The 13,542-nt window shown below is 49.4% G+C and overlaps 1 protein-coding gene across 1 annotated transcript; it reads right to left on the bottom strand.

Moving 5' to 3' along the window:
* Positions 1-7,004: 7,004 nt before the first annotated feature.
* On the bottom strand, positions 7,005-10,692 carry LOC117719022 (lymphocyte antigen 6A-2/6E-1-like). The gene is made up of 4 exons (XM_034517081.2): positions 10,616-10,692; positions 10,274-10,371; positions 9,210-9,326; positions 7,005-7,504 (listed from the first exon to the last, which is right to left on the bottom strand). Exons 2-4 carry the CDS (start codon positions 10,341-10,343, stop codon positions 7,281-7,283), a joined length of 411 nt encoding a protein of 136 aa, XP_034372972.1. The 5' UTR covers positions 10,344-10,371; positions 10,616-10,692; the 3' UTR covers positions 7,005-7,280.
* Positions 10,693-13,542: the final 2,850 nt, after the last annotated feature.

Below are 13,542 nucleotides of genomic sequence, written 5' to 3' on the forward strand. Positions count from 1 at the left end.
CTTCAAGGGGACATTCTTGAAAGACAGAACTAGGAAAGAGGTACAGGTAGAACTGAGTTGTACCTGCAGATTAAGGCAGCATTTCCTGAGGTAAAATGCATGTAGGTAAGGTCTACGAGACCTGCAAAGGTGGCTGATCCCAAAATAGAGGACAGAGAGGGTGACCTGATATCTCCAGAGGGAAACTAATATACTAACCTCTCTCTCTCTCTCTCTCTCTCTCTCTCTCTCTCTCTCTCTCTCTGTCTGTCTCTGTCTGTCTCTCTCTGTCTCTGTCTGTCTCTCTCTGTCTCTCTCTGTCTCTCTCTCTCTCTGTCTCTCTCTCTCTCTCTCTCTCTGTCTGTCTCTGTCTGTCTCTGTCTGTCTCTCTCTGTCTCTCTCTCTCTCTCTCTCTCTCTCTCTCTCTCTCTACCTCTCCCTTCCCTGTTTCTTTACCTTAGCATGGTGCATCTACTGCCCTGTAAACCTTTGAGGAAAGAATCAAGATTTCAGCAAGTGCTCCACCTCCTCCCCATGCACCACAGTCTGGGTGCACTGGGTTGTGTCAGGGCAAGATACCTGGCTGTGCAGGATCCAGGCAAGAGTGTGGCTCTGAGGAATCATGTCCCGACTGCTCCTGGTGATCTGGGCATCTCCGGTGTCTGCAGAGCTTGCCCAAGAAGAGATTGCCAAGGTGGTGCCAGGTAAGGACTGGACAGGGGTCCACAGGGATGAGGAAGGTGTGTGGTGGTGTGGTTCCGGCCTGTGCTGCCCACCCACTGTTGAAGGTTTTTGTCCATAGCACAAAACCTGTGCTGCTTCCAGTGCTTCACAGTTTCCTTGGCCAGTCAGTGTCAGAGCATAGAATGTAAGCCCAGCGAAAAAGTGCGTGAGCAACTATGTTCTCACTTACACAGGTGAGTGTTTTCTCGAGCCTGGACATCTGCAGGACCTCTGGCAAGGCTGGGTCCTGGTCCCACACCGGAAGTCAAACAGTGCTCTAGGTGCTGGACAGTGCAGGAAGGGTGGTCTGAATTGTGGCCTCCCCTTTTTCTCTCCCAATTTCCATGTCACTCATATGTAATTTCCATGTCACTCATATGTCACTGCTTCTAGAACTCTCCTCAGGACAAAAAGCACTGAAGTGATGTTGCATTCCCAAATAAACCAGCCAGTCAGGGATTGGTTTTACATGGCCACCCATTACATGCGTCATTGTGTGGGCTTTCAGAGGCAGTGGGACCTTAGGTAATGTCAGCCTTGGGATAATGAAACAAAAGCCAAGACTTTGCTGGAGAAAAAGCTCTTCCATGAAGTGATACAGCCCAATAAGCCAAACAGCCTCTGACAATCTTCAGTGAAAATCACTCAGACACTTTATTTCATGTGGACTGGGAACTTGCATATATTTTGGGATGAGGTGGGTAGGTGCTTTGTATTGGCTCAGTCAGGGATGCTCTATCTGCATGTGGTGCTCAGGTGTTGTCTCTAAGTGAGTGTCTGTCATGGTCCTTCTAGTGGGCTGTCTCAGTCAGTGCTCCAGGACAGGAATCTGGTCTGCAATTAGTTTGAACTCTTGTTTTATTCAATTGTGAGTTTTATGGAGCTTCTGAACTTTGCTTCAACCTTACCAGTGCTTCTGTCTGGTGGCATGGCCCACTGCCTTACAACTCCTGTTTCCTTTTCGTAAGTGAGAGGTGTCATTGCAGTGACTGTTTCCTGTGAGGGAACAGTTTGATATTGAACCAAGACATGGTTATCAGTGATCTTTGCGATGCTACTCATCTGCTGCTTTAGAAACTGGGTGACACAAGGTGCCAAGGGAAGCAATGCTCCAAACTAGTATGGGGCCAAGGAGGGGCAGAAGCCAAGCTACCAAGGGGCTTGAGTACCATTGAACAAGGGTTGTCAGGAACATAACGCCCCTGGAGTTCCCCGGAACTCTTTGGGCGTTTGTACATCTTGTTCTACCAGCCCAGATTCATTGGCATAGAAGCAACATTCCTCCTCCAGCAGAACACAGGTCCCTCCCTGTTCAGCAGGCTGTAAGCCCAGGGCCTCTAGTTTTGGAGAACAACTCCCGCTAAGGAGGTTATCTGGCATGGAAGGAACTCAAGCTTGTCTGCAGTGGAGGGCACTGCCTGGTCAAGTTTGTTGTGGAAGTCACTGGCCAGATGCTGTGTTTGAAAGAGGGCTGCTCTAGCACTTCCTGTCCTGCCATGTGAGACAGCAAGACCCAGTCCAACAGCAGAGGGATGAAGATTCTCTCTCTGGCTTCCTCACATCTGCAGGGCAACTTCTTCAGGTTCACAGAGATAAACCTGCAGAACAATTATTACAGGAGTGTAGGAGCCTGAAAAGTAGGGGTTAATGCAGGAACCTGTAGAGCTTTGGCACCAGAGAAGAGAAGTGGGATTAACTCATGGATTTGGTGATGGTAATGTATGGGCACATGTAAGATGGGTTTTGAGGAGGGTGCTACAAGGCAAAAGGGGGAGAAATGCCCCCTTTGATTTCAAGAGAGGAATGTCTAGTTTGACAAAAGATCTTGATAACCAGGGGAGCAAATTGACAGGATATACACTGTAGGAAAAGAGGTTAAGGGGCCCTGTGACTTCCTTTATGTGCTAGAGAGATAGCACATAATTCTTTATGATGGGAGGAGCTGTGGGGCAGCTCTCTGGATTTAAGAATAGGAGGTTCATCCTCAGGGGAGTAGTATATTACTGATAAAGCTCCCTCTTTCCCTCATTGGTAAATATTGAGGGGCTCCAACTATGGGCTTTGGGGGGCAGCCATCACAACAGAGAGAGGACAGAGACCCACTTTTAGTGGAGGTAATGGCTATCAATTTGTCCTGGGAATCCTGTTAAGCTGATAGCAATGGATGACTGTGTTCTGATTAGCCATTGACTATTGGAGATGGAGAAGTGGGTGACAAGGAGTCAGTTTTTTTTTCCTAAAGTTTGTAGGGCTCTATTCCTGCCATTTTAAAACATATAAAAGAGTGCATCCACCTCATGTAGAATTCTGGGTACACCACCCATAAGGGTGTGGAGCCATTCCAGCACCCCCTCGGGTTGGTATAGTGCCAACTGGTAAGGTAGTAGCAAAGTTTAGAACCCTGATAAAACTCATAATTGAGATCGGTAGCAGCTTAGACATTCTGAGTAAGCCATATGCATCTTCATGTGCCATGAATAAAGCAGTTTGGACAAGCAAGGACTGCCTCCTTCATCAAGGAGTGTTAGGCCCAGGTTTCAGGATCCCCAGGAGAGCTCAAAGAATTGCCAAATGCCATGCAGTGAGGCAAAGAACCTTTTCATAAATTTGAGCCCAGGTTCAGATCACAATGTGTTCCCACTGCACAGAGCAGGATTGAGATGCTTCCTCAAGGGGCTAAGGGCATTTTTACACAAGCAGGTTTGGGAGTTCCAGGGTCACATGACAGATAAGGGAAGTCACTCTTCAAACACAATGCCACCTGTTTAGGCAGTGGGCAGGGTTGCACAATCGGGGAGGGAGGCTCTTTTGGCCTTTATGTTGCTATTAGGGGTTAGTGTTTTTACAAACTGGTCACAGCTGTCTGGGAACACTTAATTGTCTCAAACTATGGTGCTTAACCTCTCTAAGGATGTGTGCTTCTTCACTTCTCCCAAGGCCAGAAGCCACCTGTGCTGTGGTCAGAGAGTGTAGGGCGGTCGGCTGTGAGAAGCAGCTGGGTGCTTGGTCCAGAAGGAGCTTGGAACCCCGGACCATTATTGGAAGGTAGGAGTTCCCTCTGCTCCCAAGCCCTGGTTCTTTTCACTTAGCTTCAGCCCTGCAAAAACCCCTCCCACAGAGAGGTTGCTGACCATCAGTCAGGAGGACCAGTGTCTCAGGCTCTCCCACATGCAGATGAGGTATCTCCAAGCTCTCAGACTGAGCCAATAGGCATCATCTGTTGCCAGACCCTAACCCACCCCCAAACTGTATATAAGGGCTCTATTTAGGAAAAGAAAAGGGCATGCTCAAGAATCATCCTGGTGTCAGAGAGTTTCTGTCACAAGAGCTGTAACACTTGGGGAAAGCTCTGCTCTCCCGGAACCTGCCTGGGACACTGAGCTGCCTCCTTGCCAGCTAGCAGGCTCCTTATAGGCCCAGCCCTGGTCTGGACAGGAGAGACAGGTGCAGCACCTGGGAGAGACTGGTCAGTGACAGAGGTGGCTGTGAGCAGGCAGAGGAAGCAGTGGGGGCAGGCAGTCTCCCCTTCTGCTAGCACTCCGTGTCCTTTGGCCTCAACCACCCTCATCAGGCCAGGCTGGAGACCTACAGACAGTTGAGATGCAAGCCAGAGGTAGTAGGGAGCCCTCCCTGCTCTCAGTCCTCCCTGCTCTCATCCTGTCCCCAGTTGGGAGATTATCTTGGGACACCCTCCTGAACAAAGGACCCACAAGAGAGAGTGCCAGCCTCTTTGATAAGGGTGCTGGGAGCAGTAGCTGTTAATCTGTTCTCAGGCTGGCATTTGCTATTCCTGGGAGGGGGTTTGCATTAGGGAGTGTTATTGGAATGGGGATTGTGCCTCCTTTGAAGGGTCAGGTGGTGGCAGGAAGGAGCAAAGGGGTGAAGGGGAGGTTTTGTTCGGGTGTGGGAATGCTGAGGTGAAGAAAGTGCTGAGAAGAGGGCATCTGCTGAGGCTGGGGGAAATGCTGAGGTGAGGGGAGGGGCTGAGGTGAGAGGAAGGGTGAGGTGAGGGGAAGGGCTGAGGTGAGGGGAAGGGCTGAGGTGAGGGGAAGGGCTGAGATGAGGGGAAGGGCTGAGGTGAGGGGAAGGGCTGAGGTGAGGGCCTCAATATTGGGCCATCAGCTCATGTTTCCAATTCCTCCCAGTCCTCAGTGCCCTCTGGGTACACAGGAAGATGGGAATCTGTTTTTCAATTCTCTGGTTCTCAGAGGTGTCTGGATGCTCAGGAGGTGAGAACCACAGGGTGGCACTGGGAGAGTGCTTTCAAACCCCAGGCTCCAGGCTGGCCCACACACTCCCCTAGTGGCAGAAGCTGTCATAGCACTCAGAGCAAGTTTTAACTTCCAAGTCAATGATATAGGCTTTCTCCTGTGAGCAAGCACACACTGAGAGCTATCACACTCACAAGCAACACTGATCTTCTCTGTGAGCAAAAGGGAGGATGCCAGAGCCTTCCTGTCTAATCCCTGAGAATCTCCAGTCGTGCCTGTGGGTAATATGGGCATTGAGCACCTCAGGGAAGATTTAGACTGACTTATGTGTTTGGTGAGCCCGAGCTACTCAGAAAGGAGCTTTCACTCAGCAGAACTCCCACCTCACCTTCCTGCTCAGATTCTGGGTCCTACTTAGGACTGACCATGGACAGGGCACCACAGGCTTCAGACAGACTGCAAGGTGACTGGGAGAGAGATGAGAGTAAATGGGTGGAAGTGGAGGAGGCCAGGGGCTAGCTTTTGATTTCCTGACTTTTGGGAAGAGGAGTATGGCCCAAAATTTGAGTTTCTATTTCTTGAAGTTTAGAGGAGGGAGGAGACTATGGGGACCTTCAGTGGGAGAGTAAGTGAGGGGATCGGGGGTGTAAAAGAGACACTTAGGACTCTTAAGCCTCTGCTCAGGCCTGGGATGAGGTGTTGTATATGGGACCTCTCAGACCACTCCACTCTGAGGGTGGAGGTAGGGGGCTGGGAATGGCACAGCTGGCCAGATGCTGGAAGGTTGGAAGGTATCCTAGGGAGAAGTCTTATTCCACATAGAGGGGTCAGGTCCTCACCTCACAGTCAGGTACTGAGTTCTTCCCAGAACTCCTGACCCCCACTGGAGCCTCTGTCCTCCCTACTTAGAGAAGCAGGCAGACCTGCCTAGGGGTCGGAGCCCTATAGCCATTTACCTACTCCACATCTATCCACACAACAGCGTTCCCTGTCCCTGTCCACTAGGGCCTGGTCAACAATCTTCAGAGACTTGGGGATAGAGGACAGGGTTCATGAGAGGGACAGTCCTTCAGAAGTGCCATGGAAGGCCAAGGAAGGCCCTTCTTTAACACCCTGTTCTTTAAGCTGGAGGTTGGCTTGGGAGAGTGGACTTTTGTAGAATAAAGCTGTCAGAAACTCACCTTACAGCCGTTCTCCAGAGCCACCTGACTTCTTGATCAGAACTGACAGGATGGGGGGATAGAGGAAGATTTGACTGTGACAGAGCCTTTTTTAGCTCTTAGTGAACTTAGCTTCAGAGGCTAGAGAAGGGACTCTGGCCAGCTGGAGCATGGCACACATGGCTCTGGCAGGACTTTCCTTCTCCCCATTCCCTCTGCCTTGCTAAAAAGTGTTAGACTCCATTCCTAAAGCTACACACCAAGGTCTATTCCCTTATTTAACCACTTCCTCCTCCTGAGACTGACTATCAAGGTCCAGCTCTCAAAGTGTAAGTCCAGCAATCAAAGTCCCCTTTTGCCTACCTGAGTAGTAGCCCAATTAAAATTACACAGCTTATGCTAATATAGGGTTTGCCTTTTGCCTCTGGGTCACATCTGTGTCCTCTAACCCAGACACAATCCTTCCTTCCCCAAGACAAATCCCGAAGACTACCATCCAGGAATCCTACCACCCACAAGGGTCCTTCCCCTTTGATCACTAATTGAGAAAATGCCTTACAGGTGGTTCTCATGGAGGCATTTCTACAAGGGAGGCTCAGTTTTTTGCGATAACTCCAGCTTGTGTAAGGTGACACACAAAAGCAGACAGTAGAGGCCAAGCCTGAAATGAAAAGCCTCAGCCCGGGCAAACCAAGTGGTCCCCCCTCTGAGCTGGCTAACATGAAATAGCTAGTGTGTCAGGCTGAAAGGGCAGAGATGTGGACTGGCAGGCAGGACTCAGCCAACTCAGTGTAGCCAAAGAAAAACAGAGATCTTGTGTGGGAGAACAAAGGGTTAATTGGACTCAACAGAGGGACACTGATCTGCACATTTGTGAACCCTGCAGGACTTCAGATATTTATGTGTGAACAGGTATGGCATAATACCTTGGAATTCAGCCTCTTCCCTGTGCTGTCCATGTGCCTCCAGGGCCAGGAGTAGCAAGCCACAACAAAATGGCATTCCAGTAAGTACAGATCTGAAAGCCCTAGAGAGAAGTGGGGAACCTACCCAGCTGTAAAGGGCCTATAAAGTTGAAATAAGATGTTCCATACTCTGCTCCCATCTCAGAGCTTCTATAATTCATAATTCATCACTAGAGGGCTCCAGGAAGGCGTGGTTTCACATGAGGATAAAAAGACAAGGGTGGGGTTGGATGGAAGGTCCATCACAGCAAGGTCTGCAGGAGGACTGAGCCCAGGCTGAACAGAAGCACCTCTGGACCTGCCACAGTCCAGGTGCTGCCTCCAGTGGGAACTGCTGCATTGCAGAGGTCTTTCTTGCAACAGGAAGTCTTCAAGTTGACAGTAGTACCCAGGATCTCGGTTTTTTCAATATTATGAGGACAAAAGGGAAGGCAGAGATTGTTCTTCAGTTTGCTTTTGTGAGAGCCTGCAAGACATCAGGGAGTGACTCACTTCTGATGCAGGGACCACAGAACATCCCAAAGTCTTGGCCACATGCCACCTGGTCTGGATGGCCCAGACTTGTCTCTAAGGCATGTTGAAGCCAGACATGGTAGCTCAGACTTGTGATTCAAGAACTTGGAAGACTGAGGCAGGAGAATGTTTATGAGTTCAATCCCAGACTGGGCTACATGGTGGCTTATGGCTATCCTGAAGCTAGAAACCCCCTCAAGTAACAAAGGAAATGAAAATCAAGACCATGGGCTGGTAAGGAGGCTTGGTGGGTAAAGTGCTTGTGTGCACAAGCATGAGCCCCGACTCTCATCACTAGAGCACATCACAGGATGGGCAGGCATGGTGAACTACTTGTATTTCTGTGCTCAGAACACAAAGATGGGAGATCTTTGAGGTAAGTTCACAGGATAGACCAGCTCAACTTGCAAGCTTCCAGTTCAGTGTGGGACCTTGCCTCAATAAATAAAATACAAGTCACAGAAGATACCCATCAACTTCCGGGTCCCATACACTGGTACCTCCCCAGGGCATGTACATCCACACATGTACACACATGTGCCCTTACATGCAGTGTGCTGGGGAAGCAGCTCTGTCAGTGAAGTGGAAGCCCAAGGATGCAAGATCCATCCCCTGCAACCATGTAAAGGGATGGCCCAGCTAGGGAGTGTGGGTTATGATCTCTGTGCTGGGGTGTGGGTGGGGGAAATCTGGAAATCCTAGAAACTCTCTCCAACCTCCCTCTTCTCCACTCCCAGCGTCCTTGGCAAATCCTATGTCCAGGTGAAGATCTTGTCTCCAGAAACAATGTGCTTGGGACTTGGCTCAGCAGTTAAAGCACTTGTTGCTCTTACAGAAGCCCAGGGTTTGGTTCCCAGACCCTACATGGTGGTTTACAACCATCTGTCATTCCAGTTCCAGAGGAAGCAAAACTCATTTACATAAAAGTAAACCATGCCTAAGGAATGGTACTTAAGGATGTCCTCAGAGCATTACTTACATTACACACATTCATACATGTGCACCCACATTTACACACACACACACACACACACACACACACACACACAGACACTGCACACTGTAAAATCATCTACTAGCACAGCACAAAGGGCAACCAGCCTCTCAGACTCTTGAGTTCCCCACACAGTTATCTCTAGGACACCTCCTTTAGGAGACAGGCAGGCTGTGGTCAGGAACAGGAAACTGGATAGCAGGGTGGGGCTGCTCCTGCCTTGTCTATGTGGAGGATATGCCTGGAACTGGCACTTTGGAGGATCTGAAATGTCCTGAGGTCTCTTCTATCAACATTTCTAAGTCATTCCTTTGGCCTAAGCTCCAGATTCCTTCATTAAATGCAGACTCACTCAATGCTTCCAGCTCTCCTGGTCCATCAGTGAGCCTGTGAGACACAGACATAATGTACAGGCAGGAGAGTCACATGACTACACTTGGGACACAGGGCGATGAAGAACACCATGCATGCCAATGGGCAGCCCTGCTTCATAATCCCCATCCCAGCACATCCCTGGACCCTGACAGCCCCCACTTTGTAGGAATCCCACTCCAATCCCAGGAGAGCTCGACTTGGAAGGAGGAAAACCATGGTCCATAACAAGTGCGCCAACCTCACCTTTTCTCTCAAGACAACCTGACACATTTTTATATAGTCCACTTACCCACAGGAACTTCTGTCTCCTGAGTCACACAGAATGCATCAGGGTAGGGGCAGGTAACTGATGGGCAGGAAGCCTCAAGTGGGACCCCCTCACAATGATAGCATTTCAGCCCCTGAGCTGAGAAAGAAGCCAATACATGAAGGCTAGGGCATGCCCTTCCTAGCCCAGACCCCTCCTCTACAATGCCTCTACTTCCCACAGCTGCTGGCTGCTAGGACAGAGCAAGGACATTACTGCCCAGTCACCTCCACCAAAAGCAAAAGTGAACCAAAAGCCACAGTTGTTCACTATGCTCGGTCCTGCTGTCTCACCTAGCCAGCCCACATGAGAACCCTGCACCCCAAGATGAATTAGAGAGACAGTCACCATATTGGGAAGACAGAGATACCAAATGTCTGCTGCAGCCCTGAGTGGGTGTGTAAGTATGTACTGGGGCCACCAAATGGGAGGGCTGTTCTGACCTGTCCCACCCTAACCCTGCAGAACTGGGCCTTGGGTCTTTGAGCATGACAGAGCACTGAACTTCCCAGAGTCCAGCTTAAAGCTGAGGCTCACCATGAGTCCTCCCGCAATACAGATGTAACTAGAAGTACAGGCAGATCTGAGAGCTCGGATCCTCTTAGAGTAGGAAAGTTCTAGCATTGGGGCCTCATGTGGCTTGGGCTGGGGTGTAAGGAAAAGTCAAATGCCAAGTGTTAAGGATTTCAAATCCCTTGAGTTTGCATCTGTGCCAGGAAGAGTAGACTCTGCCAGTTTGTGTGCACACAGGCCAGTGTCCTGTCTGGGAGGCCAGGGTAGCATGGTAGTCTAAGGACAGGGTGCTCTGGTGGCCAGAGTTTGTGGCAGAGGTAGTGAAGTCCAACAGTCCTTCTGGCAGGTTTGCAGACCCAGCAAGCAAGCACCCCAGCACAAGAAGCTTCACATACCAGGAGTCAATCCCAATACCTTGACCCCAGCACACCTAGGGCATTGGGCCACAATGGAAGTGCAAGTGTACCCCCAAACCTGAGGCCCTTTTCCATCTTCCTTGTACCCTCCTGCCCCTTTCTCACTTTCCATCTCACCTCTTTTTGCACACAGTAGGGCCACAAGCAGAATGAGCACACAGGACTTTGTAGGGTGAGTACTGTTCATCCTCAGAGAAAGGGTGTGCAGATAAAACCTGGGATGTTGGAGTCAATTAATAGACTTCAATCCCATCGATGGGCTCCCCCAGGACTCAGGCATCCAAACTTCCCTCCCTCCAATCCTCCCCACAGCTTTTCCCCCAAAATGGATGCATGCCTACGTCTCTTATGCACCACCCACTCAGCTTTCCTTCCTAATCCCAGACTCCCACCCACAGTCCTATCCTGAGGTCTCTTCCCTTTGCCACCCAGCAGCTCCCTCCTGACACCAGTCCTTACTTTCTCTTTCTGACCAGGTTGCTGGCACTGTGGAAAGTCCTGTCAGATGTGGTCTGAAATAAGCACTTTCCTTTCACTCAGCTCCTCCCATCTGAAAGGGAGCTTTTTAGTACTTATTTCTGATAGGCTAACATATTTATTGCTTAAGAATTAGCAAGGTTTATTGGTGACCTGGTTAAATGATTCATATCATTTGGGGAGGGAGGATTATGCAGTTGAGGAGGAAGGGCCATGCAATTGGGAGGATCATGGTGCTGGAGAATTAAGAGGACAGAATGATGGGTCCACAATTGTTTTTGCCTTGGCATTCAGAACACAAGGAAAGAGGACAACTTGCCCAGGCTCTTCCTGGTTTCTGCTTCATTTTTTTTCATGTTGTTTTGAGAGAGATTCTCTGTCTATCTTTGGCTGTCCTAGGACTTGCTCAGGAGACCAGGCTGGCACAAACTCATAGCTATCAAAGGTGTGATGCAGATGCTGCAGCTTCTGCCACCACCACCTGGCTCTTCCCTGTTTCTAAGTAGAGGGTATGGGCTACAGTGGGTCAGAGCCCACTGCCCTCCTTCCTATAAGCCAGCAAACAACTGACAAGTACCTGGAGACTGGCTATGGTGAGCAAGCCCACAACAAGGTCTTGTTTCCACAAAGTGAGAGTCCTGAGCGAAGAACCAGGTGACAACTGGGATGTAAATTACTAAGCAGTATCTGATAGGTTCCTGTTATATATGGGGCTGCGGGTACTGTGAGCATCTGGTAGCTAGAGCCATGGATGGTTTTCATAGCACCAGGCAGTCTTAATGCAGAGGATGAATGACCCCAGTGTTCCCATAGCCTAGAAGCCTCCATGGAGAAGCCACATGCTCATTTCCCTGTTCCAGTTTATATGTTGTCTGTCCCTGAACCTATTAGGTCCTAATGTAATGTGTCCCACAAAGGACTGCCTGGCCTTGATGACACCATATGTGGCAGAGTATTCTAATAACTAAAGCCTTACTAATTCACCAAATATTGATGTCATCTATGTCACAGCCCTGGATGAGTATCAGGGCCCCCACAGCAAGCCAGAGTCTGAGTTTCCTAACCTCATGGAGCTTAGAGCCCAGTGGGTAGCTTCATGTTAGTGTCTGCAAGGCACTGATAAAGGTTAGAGAAGGAAGGCTGGGCACAGAAAGAGACCTGAGCTGGAAATCATCCTGAGATGACACCACAGGAACAGAACAGGGATGCTCAGAGGGACAATATTGTCCCAAGATGGACCACAGAATCAGCGAAGCTGAGCACATCCACTGAAGCAGGGAAGGCTGAAAAGGGAAGGAAGCCAGAGGCTCAGAGAATAGCAGGCAGATTCCCCTGATGGAAGCCACAGGTCTGAAACACAGTCTCGGTGTTTCTATCATTTCTGGTTGGTTCCATATATACATCCAACTCCAGTGTCAGTGTTCTGGGTTACACAGGATGATTGACTGAAGAAAGAGAGACACTGTAGGCTTGAGACAGGAGTCTCAAGAAGCAGTTGGGAATCAACCTTTCCAGGACTGAATACCAAACCCCAAGACTACTTCAAATACTTGGAGCCATCACTCCAGAATTCATGCAAGACACAATGGTTCTGCTAACATTCTGTTACATTCCAGGTCCTCTACCCTAGCTCCATTACAAAATCCCTTTCTTCTTACCCTTTAATCTAGGGTAGAAAGAAACCACATTTGACAGCAACACCTCATAACCCAGCACAGTGGTAGGAGGAGGAGAGAAAGCAAGACAAGTTTTTTCTGTAATTCCTTCACATGCTGCCCTAGGCATTGTCTCATGCATTAAGAAGTATATGTGAAGCAAAGAGCATAGACAGCCAGACTCTGCAACCAAAGGGCATCAATGACAGAGTCAAATGACATCCCCACCCCATTTCATCACTCAGTGAGTTTGTGGGAATGATTTACAGAGGATGGGCGAGCTCACTTACTGGAACATGCAGAATTTCTAGGCAGCTAAGTCACCACCAAGTCTTGCCTCATCTTGTAAGCAGTGTCATGGAGTCTCTCTTTCAGTTACTCTTCTGGTTCCTCTATGTTCTAGCATTTTCTGTGATCACCTGTGGCTGGAGGGAAGCAGGAGGGAGTGATGGCTGAAACCCCAGGTGACAGTCCTTTCTTCTGAGAATAGAGAATTCTGTTTATTATCACAGACCTGTTGCTGTTTTGCTCTTCTGACTCCATTGCCCAGGCTCCTGGCCAGTGTTATTTCTACTCCAGGATAGCAATGGGGCCGTCACTTTCTCTTTGGAGGAAAAGGTCATATAACCACCATGAAGTGCACTGTTTCCCTAAAAGTCTTAAACTAGGGGTTGTCATGAGTCCTCTTCACATTCCACCCAGCACCACTCTCAGTGAGCTAGCTTCCCTTAGTGGTGGACTCATGCTCAAATTACTGACAGACCAGGTAAATTAACTCTTAAGGGAGATGACAACTGTGTACTTGTATAATCTTAGAGTTCCAGTTGTGACCAGGCTTGTGGTGGAGAAGACAGGACCTCTGCTGATGGGTTGTGAAAGGGGTCTTGGTTTTGGTCAAAGTGCTGGCTGGAAAGCCTGGAGACCCAACAGGTGTCCATTGCCTGTAAGGGACGGGCATCTGTTCTGCTGCATTCCCAGAATCCAGACTCCTAATACGTGGCGTGGAACTCCATTGACCTGCACTGTTCAGTCATGTTCAGGGCAATGCAGCCCCGCCTGAAGAGTACAGGTAGAGGGCATGACGACAGCCCTCAGCCCCTAGAGAGGTTTACATACTAATGAGATGCCTGAAGGGCAGAAGTTGAAGCCATTTAAGCATTCTTCCCCAGTCCTCCCCCCTCTCCCTCCGTTTTTAACTCGGGTCTGCCCTGAGTTTCACAGGGGTGCACATTCAGATTCAACCATCATACATCA

The sequence above is a fragment of the Arvicanthis niloticus genome, chromosome 13 (assembly GCF_011762505.2).
Source record: "Arvicanthis niloticus isolate mArvNil1 chromosome 13, mArvNil1.pat.X, whole genome shotgun sequence".
Classification (NCBI taxonomy): domain Eukaryota; kingdom Metazoa; phylum Chordata; class Mammalia; order Rodentia; family Muridae; genus Arvicanthis; species Arvicanthis niloticus.